Source organism: Hypanus sabinus, chromosome 9 (genome assembly GCF_030144855.1).
Source record: "Hypanus sabinus isolate sHypSab1 chromosome 9, sHypSab1.hap1, whole genome shotgun sequence".
Lineage (NCBI taxonomy): Eukaryota > Metazoa > Chordata > Chondrichthyes > Myliobatiformes > Dasyatidae > Hypanus > Hypanus sabinus.
Window position 1 is genome coordinate 91,591,207 of NC_082714.1, and position 21,325 is coordinate 91,612,531.

The following is a 21,325-nucleotide window of genomic DNA, read 5'->3' on the forward strand; positions in this document are numbered from 1 at the left end:
CTGGCAGAGACTCCAGAGCTCACAGGGAGAACACTATGCTGGAAGTGGGGCTTGAACACAAGTCACCAGGGCTATGAGGCAGTCACTCTACCCACTGCACCAGGGTGCCACCCACAAATTGTTAATGAACCCTGTTCCTTCTGTATCCTGAAAGTTATCCGTGTCCTTTGAGTCTGATTGTTTGCTTGTCCTTCACTTGTGGCATTGAAACCTCTGGAGGGAGAGGGAGAGTGAGTCGGAGCCGGCAGCAACTGCTCCCCTGCCAGGCCCCAGCCATGTCATGCGGAGTTAATGTCAGCCAGGAAATATTAGGTGTTATTTCCGCAGTTCCCCAGCAACATAGCGAGGGGTCCTGGCCTGCCCTCCTGCAGCCCCGCGGGAGCACAGAGCGCCTTTTGATTTACAATTAGCCCTTTCACAGTCCTCCATCTGTGGCAGAATTCCGTGCTTGTGGAAGCCAGGGCCAGCAAGGGGGTGGGGAGGGGAGTTTCGAGGGGTGCAGGCAGTGCTCAGGTCAGAAGATGAAGGCACAAGATGAGTGTTCTGCACAAGAAGATCAAGATGGAGTCCTAGAACTCCCAGGGCCTTTTAAGCCCCCTAACCCAGACCACAAGATGCCCGCACATCACTCATGTTCAATTCAGGTCGCCCATTAGGAGGCTTTGGAAAGGGCGCCTGTCCGGAGATTTTATTTATTTAGAGATACAGCAGGAAACAGGCCCTTCCAGCCCATTGACCGCGTTGCACAGCAACCCATCTATTTAGCACTTGCCTAATCACGGGACAATTTACAATGACCAATGAACCTACTAACCTGTCTTTGGACTGTGGAAGGAAACCAGAGAGCACCCGGAGGATCTCCACACGGTTCATGGGGAGAAAGTGTATTCTGAGCCAGTGTTGAACTCCGATGCCCCCAGCTATAATAGCGTGGCGCTCGGGGCACGAGCTACAAGGAGAGGGTGGAAAAACCTGGGTTACTTTCTCTGGAGGGGCAGAGGCTGTGGAGAGATCTGATAGAGGGCTCTGAGAAGCAGAGATAAGGAAGATTGCCATTATCTGCAGTATTCTGTGTGTTGCTTGGATTTCCAGCATCTGCAGATTTTCTCTTGTCAGTATCTCCTGGGTGGAAATCTCTAACACCAAAGGACAGGGATTAAGTTCAAAGAAAATGTGTAGGGCAGGTTCTTTTTAAAATACACAGAGTGGGTGCCAGGAATGCGCTGCTGGGGTGGTGGGTGGGTGCCACAGTTACCTTCCCCATCCCCATACCGGTCCAGCTTTCCACAAGTGCGGTAGAAAAAGATACATGGATAGAAAAGGCTGAAAGGGTTCTGGGCCAAGTACTGGCAAATGGGACAAGCTCAGACAGACATGCAGAACAGCCAAACGATCTTTAGGAGAGGACACTCTACCCACAATGATTCTAGCAAAAACACTTCTTTCTACACACTCAACGTTTCAGGAGCAGCTTCTTCCCTCTGCCATCAGATTTCTGAATGGACAATGAACCCACGTACACTACCTCACTATTTCCCCCCCTCACCCCATTTTGCATTACTTATTCGATTTTCTTTTTATACGGGTATATACTTATTGTAATTTATGGTTCTTATTGTGTATTGCAATGTACTGCTGCTGCAAAACATCAAATTTCGCAACATATGCCAGTGATATCAAAGCTGATTCTGAGTAAAAAGGCAGCAGGTTTACAGGTGCCTGAGGCAGTGACACACAGACAGACTCTACCCGCCATAAACACTACATGTAAGCAAATATCGGTAGAGACATCCGCTCTGCTGATGCAAACTTCATACATCATTTTCCCTGCCTCTGAAGTTTTCTTTTTACTGAGCTTGAGTCAATCAGGGTACTGGAGGGCAGGCGGCACGCTTAAAAGCACACAACCCTCTCCTGGCTATTTGCCTTTTGCAAGGGATTAAATGCTACTCCCAGTTGTCACTGGAACCAGTGGTTAGCAGTTATGCTCTACAATTCCAGAGAACAGAGTTCAATCCCTGCTGCTGACTGTAAGGAGCTTTTACGTTCTTCCCCGCGACTGCGTGAGTTTCCTCCAGGTGCTCCCACATTCCAAAGACGTACGGGTTAAGTTAGTAAATTGTGAACATGCTATGTTGGCGTGGCAACACTTGCGGGCAGTCCCCAGCTCATCCTTGGGCTGTGTTGGTCGTTGACACAAAGGATTTCACTCAATGTACCCGTGACAAATAAAGCTAATCTTTATCCCATCCCCTCTTCATCGGTGCGTCTCAAATCCGAGGGCACAAGTTTAAAGAAAGAGGCAAGAAGTTTAGAGACAGATAAATTAGGAGACATTTAAATTCACATAGATAGGCATAAACACAAGAGATTCCGCAGATGCCAGAAATCCAGAGCAACACACACAAAATGCTGGAGCAACTCTGGCCTCCTATCTTTTCTGCTCGACTCATCCTTCCCTCTATCCCATGGTCCACTCTTCTTTTGAGGTAGTTTTAGGTTGAATGATTCGCCTCTCTCCAGTTGGGTGGGTTTCGAGGTAGCTAATGAGGCCGGCTCGGTTTTCGCAGACTCTTGTTTCAGGTAAGGCAAGCTGGCACTTGACGAGAGTGAGTGGCAAGGAAGGACCGCACTCCCCAAAGCCGTTTACACAGGAACCTTAGCAATGCTGAGCCAGTGCAGAGATTTTACCCTTGTTCCAAGGAGTCTCTGGAACATTTCCCCCCCCCTCCCCCACTAATTCTCCTATTTAACTCTCCTATCTGATGGATAACTACTCTCCTATCTGATGGATACTGCCATCTACTGGGCTACTTTAAATTGACAGCTATCCCTCTACAGACATTGCAATCCATAAACCCAGTCAACAGAGACAGACTTGAACAAGAACTATTAGTTTAGCATTCTCAGGAGTTACATAGCTCAGAGCGAGCCTCTGTGGCCATGCTGATCAGAAAGTTCCAGACAAGCTTATTCTATTTGCCACCCTTTGGAGCATAACCTTCTAAACTTTGCAATTCATTTGCCTATCCACCTGTCTTTTAAAAGACCCCTTCCTTTCCAGTCCTCAAGAGGGGTCTCAGCCTGAAACATCAACTGTTTTTCATTTTCACAGATAATGTCTGACCTGCTGAGTTCCTCCAGCATTGTGTGTGTCTGGATTTTCAGCATCTGCAAAATCTCTTGTGTTTAAGTCTTTTGAAATAGCATCAACCACATTCTTTGCCAGTTGATTAAAGGCTCTCAATTCATTTTATTGTAAAAGTTTGAATGTACAATTCTGATATTCATCTTCTCCAGCTAGCCACGAAATACAGAAAAGACATGGGTGTCATTGAAAAGACATCAATTCCCTCCTTCCCACACAAAAGGAAAAAGAAACAAAACTCAAACCCTAAATTCTCCCACCTCCTCCCCCTCTCTTGCACAAAAAAAATCTAACCACTCACCCACACATACAAACAGCATCAACTGCAACATCAAACCCCAAGCCCCAACCCCCTCCCTCACTCAAAAACTGAGACATCACCCAACCAAAATTGGAGGAAAGCAATATAAACCACAGTCCAACAATCACATAAATGTTAGAATTTCAAAAACATCCTCCTGTCAGAATCGAGGGGAGTTGACGCCGAAACTCAGTCCTTCCCTGAAGAGTGATGGCTGTGGCCTTCTGGTGACCCGGCTATCAACAGCCATCGACCCTTGGCCTCCGTGGAGAGACAGAGAGACCACTGACCTCCTCTGCATTCACCTCGATGCTTCAATATTCCTCAACACTTCGAAATGGAGCTGATCATGGCCCCATGCCCCGTCTTTGGTCTTCTATATGAGGCAGCCTGTACTCGTAGTCCTTTCTGGAGACAGCAGAGCATAAGATCAATCGATCAAACTCCAAAATGCACATCACAGGCTCCAACAGTTTCTGAAACACAATCAAGACAAAAAGAACAAGCAATAGGCATAGAAAAAGTAAAATAACTGGAGATTGACTAACTGGAAAATGTTGCTTGAGGAATCGTTCGCTTGACCAGAAGATTATACATGGATACCATCCTTTGTGCAAAAAAAGTTGCCCACAAGTTCCTCTTAAACCTTTCCCCTATCAATTAAATGACCAACTCTGTCCAATGAGTGGGGGCCTCAATGTGGGAGGAAATCAAAGCATCTTTTCTACAGATGTACCATGTAAATGTTGGCGTGTGGCCAAATGGTTAAGGCATTGGGTCTATTGTTCTGAAGGTCGCTAGTTCGAGCCTTGGCTGAGGCTGCATGTGTGTCCTTGAACAAGGCACTTAATCACACATTGCTCTGTGATGACACCGGTTCCAAGGTGTATGGGTCTTAATGCCCTTCCCCTGGACAACATCGGTGGCGTGGAGAGGGGAGACTTCCAGCTTGGGCAACTGCCGGTCTTCCATTAAAACCTTACTTTCATCTAATTTCTGAATGGATGTTGAACCTATGAACACTACCTCACTATTTTGTTTCTATTTTTGCACTACTTATTCAATTTAACTATTATATATACCTCAATTTACAATTTTTCCCCCTCTAATAAGTATTGCAATGAACTGCTGCCAAAAAGACGCCAAATTCCGCAACATACGCTGGTGATATTAAACCCAATTCTGATTTAAAAAGATATACAAACTCCTTGCAGACAGGGGTGGGAATTGGACCGTGATTGGTGGTGTTGTAGTGTTACGCTAAGCATTACATTTTTCCAGTAATTCAGCTTTTAACATCATAGAATCAATAACCAAAACAGATGTTCAAAGATTCAAAGTACAATTGTTATTAAAGGATGTATGCAGTACACAACTGATATTTGTATACATACTCACAAGAACATCAGAAAATAAGGGGGAAATCAATCACTCAATTCTTTATGACTGTCATGTCCTTGACGGCAGCATAGTGGTTAGCTATTACAGGTCAGAGTTCTGAGTTCAATTCCAGCGTTTGTACAGTACTTTCTCCCCATGACCATTGTGAGAGGTTTCCTCCAGGTGCTTTGTTTTCCACCTACAGTCCAAAGATGAACTGGTTAGTAGATTAACTGGTCATTGTGTATTGTCCCGTGATTAAGCTACTGTTAAACAGGTGGGTTGCTGGGTGGCACAGCTCTAGGCCAGAAGGGCCTATCCAGTGTTGTATTTTAAAATAAAATAAATATGATCATGGTTAACCTGCTCCACTCTGTTCCCCATGCCCTAAGTATCTAATCTCTCAAAGTTTGTTTCCTTCCTATTTCAATTGCCCATGATTGAAAATCAACAGACCCCTTTTGGGGAGGATTTTGGAAATTCACCAGCCCCTGTGAGAAGTTCCTACATACCTTAGCTTTTAAGACAACTGTTGCACAATCTTGTAATCAACTCTCCATTTCAGTTCAAAATTCAAAAGTAAACTTATCAAAGTATATACATGTATCCATGTACAAACCCACAATTCATTTTCTTAAGAGGCATACACAGTAAATCCAAGAAAGAATAGGATCAGTGAAAGACCACACTCAAACAAACAAGATGCTGGAAATCCAAGAAACACACACAAAATGCAGGAGGAACTCAGCAGGCCAAGCAGCATCTACAGAAAAGAGTACAATCAAAGTTTCAGGCCGAGACCCTTCAAAGGATCAAAAGACAATAGACTGTACAAATACAAAAGTAATAATAAATAAATAACCAATACATATGGAGAACACAAGATGAAGAGTCCTTGAAAGTGAGTCCACAGGTTGTGGAAACAATTCAGTGATGGGGTGAGTATAGGTATCCCCTCTGGGCCAAGGGGTAATAACTGCTCCTGAACCTGGTGTTGTGGATCCTGAGACTCATGTACCATTTTCCTGGTGACAGCAACAAGAGAGCATGTCTTGGATGGCGAGGGTCCTTGATGATATACTCAATGGTTGGGAGGGCTTTACCCATAATGGCTCATTATTTTTTGTAGGCATTTCCATTCAAATGTGATTACAGCCAGTCAATATATTGTGCACAACACATCTACAGAAGTTTGTCAAGAGTTTTAGATGTCATACCAAAATTTTGCCAACTCCAAAGGAAGTAGAGGCACTGCTGTGCTTTCTTTGTAATTACACTTACCTTCTGGGCCCAGGACAGGTCCTCCATGATGCTAACACTGAGGAATTTAAGTTGCTAACCCATTCCATCTCTGATGAGGACTGGCTCATGGAGCTCTGGTTTCCTATGCTCCTGAGATCAAAAATCAGCTCCTTTGTCTTGCTGACATCGAGTAAGGGGTTGTTGTTACAGCACTTCAGCCAGATTTTCAATCTCCCTCCTATATGCTGATTTATCACCACCTTTGATTTCACTGTCAGCTGCATTGTCAATGAACTTGAATATGGCATTGGATCTATGTTTGGCCACTCAAAATGTAAAGTGAGAAGAGCAGGGGTCCAAGTACACCACCTTGTGGTGCACCTGTGCTGATGGAGATAGTGGAGATATGTTGCCAATCTTAAATGACTGGGGTCTACAAGTAAGGAAACTGAGGTTCCAATTGCACAAGGAAGTATCAAGGCCAAAGTCTTAAAGCATATTGATCAGTTTTGAGGAGATGATAGTATTAACTGCTGAGCTGTATTCGATAAGCATCTTCGCTGTCCAGACATTCCAAGGTTGCATGAAGAGCCAATAAGATGGCATCTGCTGTGGACCTATTACTCTGGTAGGCAAATTGAAATAAATCCAAGTTGCTTCTTAGGCAGGACTTGGTATGATTCATTACCATCCTCTCAAAACACTTATTCACTGCTGATACAAGTGCTACTAGACAATAATCATTGAGGCAGGTTACTATGTTGTTCTTGAGACACTGGTGTAAGTCTATTTGAAGCAGGTGGGTACCTCAGAATGTTGAACTGAGAGGTTAACGATGGTGAACACACCAACCAGTTGAACAGCACAGGTCTTTAATACTTGGCCAGGCACCCCATCTGGGCCATATGCTTTTTGTAGGTTCATCCTCCTGAAGGCTGCTCACACACTGGCCTTAGAGACTGAAATCATATTATCAGAGGGTGTGGGAGTTTGTGATGGTTCCTCCACGTTTTAATGGCCAAAGCCACCATAGAAGGCATTCAGCTAATTTGGAAATGAAACCCTGTTGTCATTTATGTTGCAAAATTTAACTTTAAGGATAGCATTCAAGCCCTGCCACAACTGTCAAGCATCCCTCATTGATTCAAATTTAGTCTGGAATTTCCACTTCGCCAGTGAGGTAGCTTTATGGAGATTATACCTGGATTTCTTGCAACTTTGCTGCTCACCAGACTTGAAAACCTCTGATCTGGCTCTCAGCAAATTGTGAATCTCATGGTCCGTTCAGGGCTTCTGGTTGGGGAAGTCTTAATGATTTTGTAGGGATACACTTGTCCACACAATTTTAATAAAGTCTGGGACAATCATGGTGTATTCATTCAGATCCATTGATGAGTCCTGGAACACGGCCCATTCCACTAGCTCAAAGCAATACCAATTACTGCTCCTCTGCCTCCCACAACCACCTCTTCCCTAATCTCTGGGTCTTTACTCTTTAGTTCCTGTCTGCATATAGGTAGGAAGCGGACAGGCAAGTGATCAGATTTACCAAAACGTGGGTCTGGGCATGGAATGGTAGGCCTTCCTCATCTTAAGTTCTTTGAAATAATAATTTCAAGATCAAACCAGACATCCGTTCACTCCTTCCGATGCTGCTTGACTTCCTCTGCTGGTTTGTTGCTCCATATTCCAACACCTGCAATCTTGGTGCCTCCCAGCTTCTTGTGTCACCCATCCCCCACCCACCTGGTGTCACCTATAAGAGAAAATCCTGCCAACTTGTATGCCTTCCCTCTCCCTCAATTTATTTTAACCTCTTCTCCTTTTCCTTTCCTATTCTTAAGTGTCTTGGCCTGAAACACCAATTATTCCCCTACATGGATGTTGCCTGATGTGCCGCGTTCCTCCAGTATTTTGTGCAAGTTCCCCTAAAGACCTTATACACTCAGAGACCACTTTATTAGATACATCCACTCATTAATGCAAATATCTAATCAATCATGCAGACATGGTCAAGAGGTTATGTTGCTGTTCAGACTAAGCATCACAATGGGGAAATCTGATCTAAGTGACTGGGGAATAATTATTGGTGCCAGACAGGCTGATCACCTGGCATTTTCACACGTTCTTGCCTCTTAATTTCTCATTTTCCTTATACTTCATTTGCTTATTTTTCACCTACCCAATCTATATTGAGTTGCAGAATCCCAATATTCTCATCCCAACACATTAAGTCCGCATTGGCTGTGTATAAATCTAGCGAGTCTCACACCGCAAATCCTTTCCTTTCAGAATCTTATATAGCTCTAGTACAGCTGAATTCAGTTGCATTCCTAAAAAATGTTCTTTTGTCAACCACTTTTAAGTATCTACTACATCCTCTCAAAAATGTCCACTTCAGAAAAAAATCTCTTACCTCCATAATCATTTCCAAATATCACTGTTAGACCTCAATGATAGCAATTTTACAACAGGCTATTGATAGGATGCCAAGCTGGGCAAAGGTAGATGCAGTTCATTTCAGAAAAGTATAAAAGTAGTTCACTTTAGAAGGTCAAACTTGAAGCCAGGACTTCTAGCAATGTGGAGGAACAGAGGTAAATTCCTCAAAGTTGCTACGCAGGTTGATAAGGTGTATGATGTGTTGGTATTCATGTGGAATTGAGTTCAAGAGCTCAATTCAGGATGCTGCCTAGATAAGAGTGCATGCCTTATGAGGATAGGTTGAGCAAACTAGGGCTTCCTCTTTGGAGCAAAGGAGGATGACAGGGGACTGGACAGAGGTGTACAAGATGATAGCAAGACTAGATACAGTGTATTAACCAGGGACTGCTTCCACAGGGTAGAGATAGCTACCCTGTGGGCATAATTTCAAGGTGATTCAAGGGAAGCACAGGGAACAAGGTAGTTTTCTTTTAAATAGTAAGTGGTGGGTGTGTGGCATGTGCTGCCAGTGATGGTGGTGGAAGCAGAAACATTAGGGAAATTTAAGACTCTTGGATAGACACAATTGCAAGGAAATGGTGGGCTATGTGGAAGGAAAGGATTAAATTGACCTTCGAGCTGGTTAAAAGGTTGGCATACCATGGGCTGAAGTGCCTATACTATGTTGTATTATTACAAAATACTTTTGCCTGGCCTTTTAGGCAAGATGGCTCTTGTTCTGTTTTCTGGGAATCTCACAGTCCAATAGTACTGCCGGTTACCAGTGGGCAGCCAGCCGTGTGAAATCTTGGCTGAGATTAGCAAATAAAACTATTTTTGGCCTCAGAGGCACAAGTGAATGGCTAGTAAGTTTGAACTTTTGCTGAAACTTTCAGAAGCAGATCATGAACACAGTCGAGTTAAAGTTCTGCTGGAAAAATAATTGGTCTGAGGCTCTCATTTGGAGTCTACACCTCAACTGCAGGAAGGCAGAATGAGCCACGGGGAGGAAGGGAAGCAGCTGCTTCACTCATTAACCCCACTGACAAATTCTAACAATTCCTGGGACACACCTGTACATTCAGATTTCCAATACTCCATTATCATCCATTGCTTTCTGCCACCTGACTGCTGCAGAGGAACTTCTTACCCTCTGAGGGGGTTAACAACCATAGTCCAAGAACACTAAGTGCAAGTAGCTATTAATATAAACAAGGCCAACCTTCAATATTGGATAATGACAACTGCATGAAAAAGCCATCTCTCATACCGTGGCACAATGTGGCTTTTGAAGTGCGTGGATTGTCAGTCCTTGAACTTGGTCAGGTTTTCTTGAGATCTCAAGTATATAATTGCACAGAACCGCTTGTCTACACCCAAAACGGGGAAGTATGTAACTGTGACGCGAAGTGTTACATCACTTATCTTTGTGCTTAAAAATTTCTAGTTAAGACCTAAGCCCAAAACATCAACGGCTTATTCTTCTCCATAGATGCTGCCTGACCTGTTAAGATGCTCCAACATTTTGTGTTGCTCTGAATTTCCAGTACCTGCAGAAATCTCATGATTCCGCCTCCCCCCCCCCCATGAAATTATTTTATGCCTAAGAGCCCCATTTTGAGTGGTAAAAGCCCTGAGAGTTTCTCTAGAATCTGCACAGAATTACCCTGATGTCCATGTTCTGGGCTTAAACATGACAATTGGGTACTTGGTACAGATAACACACAGACAACAGGAAAGCTGAATTCCAGAAGCAACCTTCTGAAGAGTATTGTTCTTTATAACACAGGCCTGAAGAAGTAACAATGGAAAGGTCACGTGTGCCCATGCTGCCAAAGCCATAGATAACAGATGGGCGGGCAGGTTACCACAGAAACCAATAGCCATTTGTTTGAACACAAAGTATAAACAGTCTTAGTGCTTAGGTCTAAATATGGCACAGTTAATGACTTTGTAGGAACAAAGCACTCACATATGACTGCAGGGAAAAGAGGTTTATCCATATATGACAGTTCATTGTAATTTATACTCACCCAGCTAGAAAGGTATGCTCCAAGTTGGGAAGTGGTGCTTGGAAGTCCAAGTGCCACTCCAAACATTTAGATTGACACTAGTTGAGAAATTAAACTACAAACATGTATGTTTTCCCAAATGGCTAAGACCCTTCAACTTTTAGTTGAAGGTAAGGGAAAGTTTTCTTTTTATCTTTATTTTATAAATTTACTTCAAACTTCAGTTACAATAATCTGGTCATAATCTTATTGCTTATTGTTGTTTGTGGGGGATTTTTGTGTACAAGTCTGCTGCCTGTTGTTTACAAAAGTGGTAACACTTTAAAAGCAAAGAACCAAATGGGCTGTTCATGTCCCATAAAGGTCATGTACAAACCTTCAATCCATTAGCAGATCTACTGACCCAACTCCAAGTCATCCATGCCTTGAGGAGGAGGTAATAAGCTCCAATGGTCCATCTTCTTACAGTGCCACACCCAGCAAGTTTTAGTGTTCTTCTAATCCACGATAGCATGGTGGCGATAGTACCTTGCAGACATAGAAAGCTTGTCCATGGGAAAATTTTGCATGTTCCACACTGTGTTCATGGGTTTTCTATTTTATTGAGATACAGCATGGAATAGGCCCTTCAAATTACACCATCAAGCAATTCCTCAATTTAATCATGAGACAATTTACAATGACCAATTAACTTACCACCCAGTACATCTTTGGACTGTGGGAGGAAACTGGAGCACAGGGAGGAAACCCACGCTGTCATGGGGAGAATGTACAAACTCCTTACACGTATCACAAGTCCGTTCAATGGCACTCCAGTGTCAAGAGCCATACTCAACTCAGGAAACATAAAATGACTGAACCATGAGCACATACAGCTGATTAACAGAAATACCAATCTCTCCCTCAGAGTAACTGAGCTGCCCTGTGCTAATGGAACTTTCCCTAGCAATTTCTCCAAGCAGTCAGCTGTTTACACTTAAACTATAAAGCAAAAAAGAAACCTCGACCATTTGGGTTAGTTTATACAAAAGCTTTTTTTTAAAAAAAAGACTTTTATTTTCTGGTCACTTTCTCAATTACAGGTACATTGTATTTTGTGGATACTTACAAAGCAACTGGGGATGAAGGAGTCCAAAGTAAACAAAGTCAGTGACACAGTCAAAAATTACAGCATTCCATGCAAATTATCATACATCAGTTTATGCTCTATAAAAACCATGATGGTTGTTGCTCAATGAACTGACTAAAGCTTTAAAAACTAAGATTTCTCTTTAAACATGACAGAAGTTTGAACATTACACTGGGGTGGATACAGAGGACAGTATCTGTCCCAGCCCGTGCACTTTAAGAACAGCTTTGATCTTGTCCAGCCGCAACCCTTCCCTCAGCAGCCTCTGCTCCTCGACTGAGACAGGGCAAGGGAGAGGGTGAAAGACAGAAGGGTACATCAGGGACGTAACAAGATGAAAACCGAACGCGAGTCTTGTCACAAACCCATTCAAACACATGGAACTACATTTATTTTTAAGAAATAATTAAATGAGACTAGAGTGGCTCAAGTCAGGATCCTGTATAATTCAACGTCAACACCAAAATTAGTTTCAGCCCCTAACCCAACTGCAATACACAAAAAGGGGTTGCAATACAAAAAAATTTGCTTCCCTCCATAACTGTTAACACTCATCAGTAAAAAATATTGCGTGGAATTTGTTTTTTCCAAACAGTGCGGTACATATGTAACATAAGAACCTCAGAACAGGTGACCCTGCTAATCTAAAAATAGCAGTATGAACCAGCATGTACATGACACATATCAGATGCACTCCAATCCAACAATGCATCCTTTTAGTATCTGCATTTTCTGCACCAATGCAAAGTAGAAATGGGACCATCCCATCACTTTTTAAAGGACTCGTATCCACTGGATTATTTGGTGTCCTTTTTAAAAAAATGTATTAAAATATTTTTGCAATTCTGAACAGAAGTTGCTGCTCACTGATCCACGTCAGTTAACAAGGTGGCCTTTGATGTGCAGATAAAAAAAAAAACACTGAGGGTAATTTACTGCCAAGAGCATAACCTCGAAAGGCAAAAGCTCTACAAACCATTTTATCACTGAACAAAAGTGCAGGAGGAGCAATTTGGTGCTTTCCTTGTCTTTCCACTCCTGAAGGCACTGACTGACTGATGGATAAGAGGTGTAACTGGCCCAAGTAATCTGCAAACCTTGTGGGAATCCATAGGGAGCATCACACAAACTTTGTAAATTGCAGGGATGCAACCCTTTACCACATGGGGATGGGTGAATAAGGACTTTTTTGGATCAAAAATCTTTAAGATGAAAATACTTAAATTTTTTTTCAAGCTACAATCTGAAGTGTATGTTTGAAAAAGTGGTGGAATTTGCCATGTGTTAGCCAAGACTTAACTAGAGAAAGTAAATGCACATCATCTTTAAATATCAAAGCAAGGAGGGCACTCAAACATGCTGCAAGTTAATTACGCACCTCTCTTAACAAATGAGTTAAGACTATTTTGAGGTCATGGTCAATTCTTCCTGCCTTAGTGCAAATATTTCTATTTTCAATATGCAATGGGCTGATTTTCTTCTTTGAGCGTTCTTTCTGGTAGTGCATTTCAAGTTAGCAGAGAAAGAATGAAAAACAAGGGTACCAAAAACAGTGACGCTGGGTGTGCTAAAGCAATGTGGACACAATTCTAGGTCTGAATCAGAGCCCCAGATTATTCACACCCTGTTATGTCATCAGGGGAAGTTTATCACCTCAGACTGGGCGTCAAGTGCCCATAGAACAGAAGGGAATGTTTAATATAACACCTTCTTTATTCTGTTCTCTTCCCTCTCACCCTCCCTGTGGTACATCTAGACAGACATCACAGAAGATTCAGCAGGTGTGGAGCTGGTCAGATCTCCAGAAAAAGCATTCTAACTGAACCTAACAGAGTTTATTTTCCTGGAAAGTTCTCTGATCCAACATGGGATTTAGTTGTCCTCCTGCTTTTGCCCTAACTCTTCCATTTGCCAAAATGTTCCCAGCCTATATCTCATGTACATTTTCAAATACCCTACCAGCCAACCATAACACAGGCTTAGTCACCCTCTGGTCCGACTGACAGGTGGAACACAGTCTGCATGGCCGAGGTACCTGACCCATTTAATAAAAATGTAACTAAACAGGTAAAACTGATTATATACATCAATTATATACAACTGTGGCAAAATAACTGAGCAGAGATTAAAAATACATTATACACTCATAGAACATCTGCTTTAGGAAAATACGGTATTGCTACATTTATGGGCTGCACCCTAAAATCCAGCTCCTCTGTGAAATCACCTCATATACTGGTTGGAGCTGATCCAAGTACAGTTTATACATGAATCTGTCTGACATCTGAAACTACACTGTAATCTGTATTTGCAATTGTGTCACCTTCACCAGGAGGGCAGAACTGTGTGGAAATCCTGGCTGCAAAGCAGTCACTGGAGTCAAGATGAGAGACCCCCTGAATCACCATTATGAAGTTATGGTTAGGCTGTGCATAAGGGAGACAAGTCAGCATTTCCTTCTGCCTTTGCATCAGAGTGAAGAAGTATTTAAGTCAACTCCAATGCACAAAGAGCTGAAACCTCAACATCTCTTTAAAAAACTCAAGTTACAGTACAATACTGACTGTATCCAGTCAAAATAACAGTAGTTTAGGCAGTTCCCCTCATATTGTTTTTTTAAAGAGCTAAATTTCATTCTTTAGCTGTTCCCTTGCACCATTTCCATCAAAGTAAACTTGAGCTGAAGAGGCAGCCACAGGTGCTATACCCCAGCCACACATCCTTTCACCCATTCCCAAAAATGTACTTTCATATCCAAGCTAAGTGACTGCTGACTGTGATTGATATCACACCAAACCCTACTCTAGATTACAAATTTGAGCATGTACAAGACTGGAAGCTTGGCCTTCGTCTCTTCTTGGCTGGTGGGAAGGGTAAAATTGTGGGAGTCAAACAGTATGTTGGCCTCAGGATGAAATGGGCTGGTGGTTTCTATGAGGTTCTTGTAAACCTGAATCAGCTCAAGTCAGAAAACCCAGCACAGTAACAAACATCACCTGTTCTCCAGAGAGCCACCCTCTAACTCCACCCATCAGGAGGGCTGGACATACTAGGACTCCTCAGATCTACGTAGCAGAAGAGACACTTGCCCACGTGATACTTCAAGTCTTCAACATCCCAATTATGGAACAGTCTCCATCCAAGCTTTTGGCTCAAATGAAATATAGGTGTATCTTTTCCCAAATTCTAGCGTTGGGTTTTTGCACAGAACTCCATTCCGGTAGCTGGGATCTGATTGAGGGAACCAGGGTTGTAATTGACTGAGCCATCTACACATTCAAAATTTGGCAGCAGTACCATTAGAGAAAAACAGGCTTTGCTCTTATTTGTCAATCAGCTAATAATTATGGGGGAGCACCTTGCTTAAGTCCTGGTAAATGGCCACATAGGTCATCAAGCTTCAGCTTTGATGTTCAGAGGCAGGATATATCAGTAGGCATTCAGCACATAATGCCCACCATGGTCAACAGCAAATCAGTCACCAGACATGGTAACTGGGTGCAGAAAGACAACTGTGAGCCAGGCACCCATGGGCTGGCCTCCAGGCCAGTGGTCAAATGTTCCAGGGCAAATGAAGTCATGGGAACAAGGAAAGGAGGAAATGGAAGGAATCATACTGGAAACTATTTTACAACCGAATTCCACTTCCACTGCTCTGGTGGAATCGTGGTGCAGCAAGTTTGAAACTGCAAGCTGCTATAACCAGGCCAGAAGGAATCAGCAATAGGTCTTTATATGAATGAGGCATTTCTCACGGTACAGGCCTGTAGCGAGGATATCACTTTAAATGCTGGTGGTGACCTGTGCTGCCTGAAAGATCTGCCAGAGTTATAGGAGCACAATCTTCTTTCTTCACATTCTAACCCTTCACTTTTACCCTTTGACCTCAAATGGGCAGTTAGGCCCAAGTCTGGACCATGAAAGGCAGTGATGCCCACTGGAAGAAGGTTGGGGGGGGGGGGGAGAGGGGGCTCTTATCTCAGCCACAGCAGCTCCGGTGTACTAGCCCCCACTAGTGGTGGCACCAAACCAGTCAACTCATGCCCCTAGCCCAGTACTGCACCACCATGCTCCCTTGCCCCCTCCTGTGATGCAAGATACCTCCAGCTGCTGATGCCATCCGTTTGTGACAGGGAAATTTGAGCGTGCATCATCCAGGATCAAAGAGCAGCTAGGGCCAAGATAAAATCAGATTAAAAAAAATCAGAGGGGTATTTCTCTACCCCTGCAAAGAAAACAAGTCTAGATACTTCCATTGGTGAAAGCTTTGTGCGACCATGTGACACTCTAGTGTTCTCCAGTACGCCTGTGGAGATGCTACACTTTTTGAAATCACAGGCCTCCATTGGAGAGGCAGGAAATTCACACCAAATTTAGGAGTGCGCAGCTGTTTTACATAAAACATTTCTTGCCCTCATTGGCGCGCCCAGATGACCACTTTTGGATTACAGACTGGAGAGGGAGGGTGTAGGTGAGGATGCACTGCCTCTTGACACCTCCCCCATCAGTGGCAGAGGATCTGGCTGGCATAACCAGTGCTATGCAGAGACGGGCATGGGGCAATTTACAAGATCAGCATATTCTGGTTCTCGGTGGCTTTAGTCTTGCCTCCTTCCCACTCTCTGCACATGAGCACAGACTCCAGGGCATCTGCCACAGTGTGCACTCCTGCCAATCTAAACCTCTTGCCCTCCTCACAAAAAACAATGGTAACAGCAAACTTGCGATATTTACAAATCATTCTCGCGGAACCCGTAGAAAGACTCCGTGTCACTGTCTGCCTCGAACAGCTTGGTCAGCAGCCTGGGGTCGAGGGGTGCCGTGGGGGCTTCCTCCTCACTCTCATCCAGCTTCCCACTCAGTTCCAGCTGCTCCTGCAGGAAGCTCACCAGTTCCTCCTGGACCTCAACCTTGTGCCGTTGGGTGCTGGGCTGCCCTCCAGGTGCTGAAAGCAGGCCAGCTAACAGGAAGGATTGCTGTACCACTCCAGAGTTGGAGCCTACAAACTCAACCGCCTCCGCCACCCAGTTGAGCAGGGTCTGCAGCACATCGCCGTACACGTCCCGATAGCATTTGGCTTCCCTCAGGTACTCGGCCCATCTTTTTTGCAAGAAGTTTCTGAAAGTTTGGCTGATGCACATGTCAAGGGGCTGTATTCTGGAGGTGCAGCCCCTTGGAATGACCAGGGGCAGGGAGTTACAGCGACTTAGCCCATCAATGAAATTGTCTGACAGATGGCCGCGGAAGCGGTCCAGTACCAGCACGCTCCGGCCATGCCGCGTAGACACATGCCTCTGCCACACTTTGGCCAGCCAGAGTTTTAAGATTTCGTCTTCACTGTGCCCGCTTGTTTTTACCTCGAGGAGAATGTCGCTGGGTACCTTCAGCCAGGATGGTAGTCCGCCCCGGGAGAAGACCATGGTGGGCAGCAGGCTCCCATCTGCCAAGATGGTGAAGACCACCACAAACTGTGGCTGCCCAGTCCCCATCAGCCCTAGGCTACCCAGTGCGCCATCGGGCCTGTGGAGCGACTCCGGGTCGAGGAATATTGGGATTTCGTCCATGTTGGCTATCATCCGGCGTGGGAAGTCTCTCATGTTTATCTGTCGTTGAGCAAACTCAAGCAAAGTCTGGACGTCTCCCTCCATTTCTTTTGGCAATCTGTGCTCCACCGTGACCTTGGCATAGGCCAGAAGGTTGTGCCGCAGAAAGAACCCAACTGCCCACAGGCAAGTTTCTGCCAGTTGGTGGTCCTCAGGACCTAGCAGCCCGAACAGCTTCTGGAGGAAGGTTTCTTCAGTGAGGGGCAGCTGCTGCTCCCTCTGCACCAGGACCCACTCAACCAGCTGTTCCTCAGCCTCCATGCACAGAAGAGGGGGTTTGGTGTCACTGGCAGCATTCAGCAGGTCAAGTTGCTGGGCACACTCGTTCAGCCACTGCTCCACCTGACTCCGAGAGCTGGCATAATGCTCCAATGCAGCCTGCATACCGCAGCACAAGGCATGCAGCACCACCCTTAACTCATGCTCAGACAGGGGTCTTCCATTAGAGGGCAGATCTTCCTGCTCAATCTCAGGTTCAACATCTTTCTGTGACAAATCCTTGTTGCTCTGGTGGTGTTCAGGACTTAAATCATTGCTGTTCTCCTCAACAGATACTGGACTCAAGTTCCTTCTTTCCTCTTCAACACTGATTGGACTCAAATTCTTCCTCTCTTCCAGGAGAACTAGGCTTGAACTTTCTTGCTTCTCCTCCACAATTATCGGACTCAAACTCTTCTTGTCGTCTTCGATGTAGATGGGACTCGTAGGTGGCTTTGTAACTTGATTGATTGGTACTGCACACAAAACACTTTTGTCATTACTGGAAGCAGTTGGAGGTGGAGATGGAGGTGGAGGTAGAGGTGGAGGTGACGGTGGTGAGCTTTCAACATCTGAACGGGAACTAACCCTTGCATTAATATAGTTAGTTGAGCAGACTGTGCTGAGCCTTACAGTTGTAACTTCCTGAGTCCTGCAAGAGTACAAAGACAAAAATCAATGGTTTTCCTCAAAACCATCTCAGTATTCCTACCTTGCTTGCACTATTTTGTAAGCTACAGTAACTTTTCATGTCTTTGCATTGAACTGTTGCCACAAAACAACAAACATCATGCCATACTAGTCAATGATAATAAATCTGATTCCAGAAAATTGCAGTGTGCGAGAGCTTGATAAGAGACATTTTCTATTTTGAATGGAACCTGTATCAACTAGAAAGCATCTATGTCTCAGGAACTAACTCCAAGCATGACCCATGACCCCCCTGGCATTCCACCTCACCTGATACTAAGAATGCTTCTGACAGAATGCTAAATTCATATTTTAAGGTGATTGGAGGGAAGTATAGGGAGGATGTTAAAAGTAGTTTTTTTAAAAAACGTATGCAGTGGGTGCTGTTAGGGGTGGTGAGAGGCAGATACAGTGGTGCTAGAAAGTTTGTGAACTCTGTCGAATTTTCTCCATCTCTGCATAAATATGACCTAAAATTTGATATCTTCACACACATCCTAAAAGTAGAAAAGAAGAATCCAATTAATTAACACAAAATACATTACACTTGTTTGTTTATTTATTGATAAAAATGATCCAATATTACATTTTCTTGCTGGTAAAAGTATGTGAACCTCTGGGGTAATGTCTTCTACAAAAGCTATTTAGAGTCAAGCATTCTGATCAATATGATGGGATTGAAGATGTTGGTTGTAGAGGGGCCCTGTCCTATAAAAAATACACACAAAGTCAGGTTACTGACAGAGCCTGCTCTTCTCAAGAAAGATCTATTGATGTGCACCATGCCGCAATCAAAACAACTTTCAGAGGACCTTAGAAGAATTATAAAGATGCAGGAAGCTGGAAAAGGCTACAGAAGCATTTCTAAAGATCTGAGTGTTCATCAGTCCACATTCAGAGAAAATGTCTACAAATGGAGGAAACTCAGTACTGTTGCTACTCTCCCTAGGGGTGGGTATCCTACAAAGATCTCACCAAGAGCACAATGTGCAATGCTGAAGGATGTGAAAAAGAACCCAAGGGTAAAGGCAAAGACCTGCAGAAATATTCTTTTTCCAACAAATGCATGTATCACTGGATCATTTTCTCAATTAATAAATTAAGTATAATGAATTTTGTGTTATTTATTTAATTGTGTTCTCTTTATCTAGCTTTAGGACTTGCGTGAAGATCTGATCAAATTTTCTACAAACTTTCTAGCACCACTTTATATTAGGGGCATTAGAGACTCAACATAAGTAAATGGAATAAAGTAAAATGAAGGGCTAGATTAATTTTGGAGTAGGTTAAAATATTGGTACAACATTGTGGGAGTTAGAGTGGCTCAGGACATAAATCAAAGGACTGATGGCTGCAGAAGCCGTATTGTTCTGCGTTCATTTGCTGAAGTTGAAGATAAGGTCATGTTAACGTATAGGGAAATACAACAGACCTACACATTGCTCTGCAATATCAGACAAATGAGGAGCAATCAGATATTATAGCCAAATCCCAATTCTTCCCAAACACACTGGTACACCTTTTGCTACCCTAGGAATACAAGACAGTAATCACAACAGCCCAACCCATCAATCCCACAAACATAAATTAGGTTTTAAGCAAATTCACTCAAATATGCCCAACTTGTCACAATACACAAACGGTTTTGATTTCCAGCATGTACTTACTTGACAACAGGACCCTTCACTTCAGAGGTGGCTGGACCTATAGAAGAGGATATGCGTAAGGTTTGGTAATGGATGACAAATACATTCAGTACACATCTAGGAAGTAACAGAATAGAATATTCAAGCTTTTGACCAAGGTTAACTCCTCTAAATACAAGGCACTTGAGGATTTTACTCATGTGCAGCTCTTTACATAGTTCTATTAAAGAGGCAGCATTAAGATTCATGGTTCTCTTTCTTCCACTGCTTACCCTGGACCTGTCCTTATCATATGTAGATTTGTGAACAATGACAGATGTTTCCAAAGATGATAATTGAGCACATCTTCAAGAGATGCTGCCTCAAGGTAGTGAAATCTATCACCACTGACCCTCACTCTCCAACATGTTCTCTTCTCATCACTACCATCAGGGAAGTAGTACAGCAGCTCAAAGACCTACTATCAATGATTTAAAAACAGCTTCTTTCTGTCCACCATGAGATCGATGAACCCCGGAACACCATTTTGTTACTCATTTTTTGCACTACCTATTTTTGTAATTTATAGTAATTTTATGCCTTTGCACTGTACTGTAACTGCACAACAAAAACTTTACATATGTCAGTGACAGTAAATCTGATTCTGACCCACCTCAATATTTGATGCTACTCTGAAAACTGTTTATTGACAAAACTTTCCACTACCTGAACTTTCTTCTGTTTTTTCTACAGCGCTGGACTCCTGAACATCATCTTTCTCCTCTTCTTCATCGCTTTCATCTTCAGCAGTTGGAAGCCATGATTCCCAATCTTGTGCTGTCTCCTCTGCCATTTCAGAGCCTTTTTTCTGATTGTTCACTTTAGAAACAGGGCAGGAGAAAGACAAAATAAAAATTTTGAACAGGGTGAAAGTGGGGTGGACAGGCAGGGGAATTAAAATTTTATAACTGTCAGCTCTGGTTAAAAGCTGCAAGCTGATCACTTAATAATTGAGGATCACATCAAGGGGAGCATGGTAGAGTAACGGTTAGCATGACTTTTACAGTGTCAGCGATCAGGGTTCAGACCAGCACTGTAGGTAATGTTCTCCCTGTCACTGACTGGGTTTTACCCGGGTGCTCCAGTTTCCTCCCACATTCCAAAAGACATACCAGGTTAGCATTGCTAAGTTGTGGGCATACAACGATAGGGCTGGAAGCATAGCAACATTTGCCCCAGCACACACCTGGACTGTGTTGGTCATTGATGCAAATGAAGCATTTCACTGTATGTTTCAATGTACATGTGACAAATAAAGCTAATACTTTTTATTATTAAAAATGTTGCCTTGTTAGCCATTGACATTGTGGCTTTTGACTTAAAATTCAACCAACACTCAGTTAGAAACTGGGTGTTACATACACAAAATGTTGGAGGAATTAAGCAGGCCAGGCAGCACCCATGGAAAAAAGTGCAGTTGATGTTTCGGGCCAAAACCCTTCAGCAGGACTCG

At 43.5% G+C, this 21,325-nt stretch overlaps 1 protein-coding gene across 10 annotated transcripts in view; it reads right to left on the reverse strand.

Annotated features, from left to right (window-relative positions):
* Positions 1-3,229: 3,229 nt before the first annotated feature.
* Positions 3,230-21,325, reverse strand: part of pogzb (pogo transposable element derived with ZNF domain b) — a 119,577-nt gene continuing 101,481 nt past the window's right edge. For 8 of the 10 annotated variants that reach the window (XM_059980201.1, XM_059980209.1, XM_059980205.1 and 5 more), the window contains 4 exons: positions 20,539-20,691; positions 19,855-19,891; positions 16,371-18,149; positions 3,230-3,857 (listed from right to left, as the gene is read on the reverse strand). In XM_059980201.1, coding sequence (XP_059836184.1) covers positions 3,797-3,857; positions 16,371-18,149; positions 19,855-19,891; positions 20,539-20,691 — 2,030 coding nt within the window. In that variant the 3' untranslated portion in view covers positions 3,230-3,796. Of the gene's footprint in view, positions 3,926-12,812; positions 18,150-19,854; positions 19,892-20,538; positions 20,692-21,325 lie in introns of those variants that run through there. The other 2 variants (XM_059980206.1, XM_059980208.1) reach the window with 2 other exon arrangements.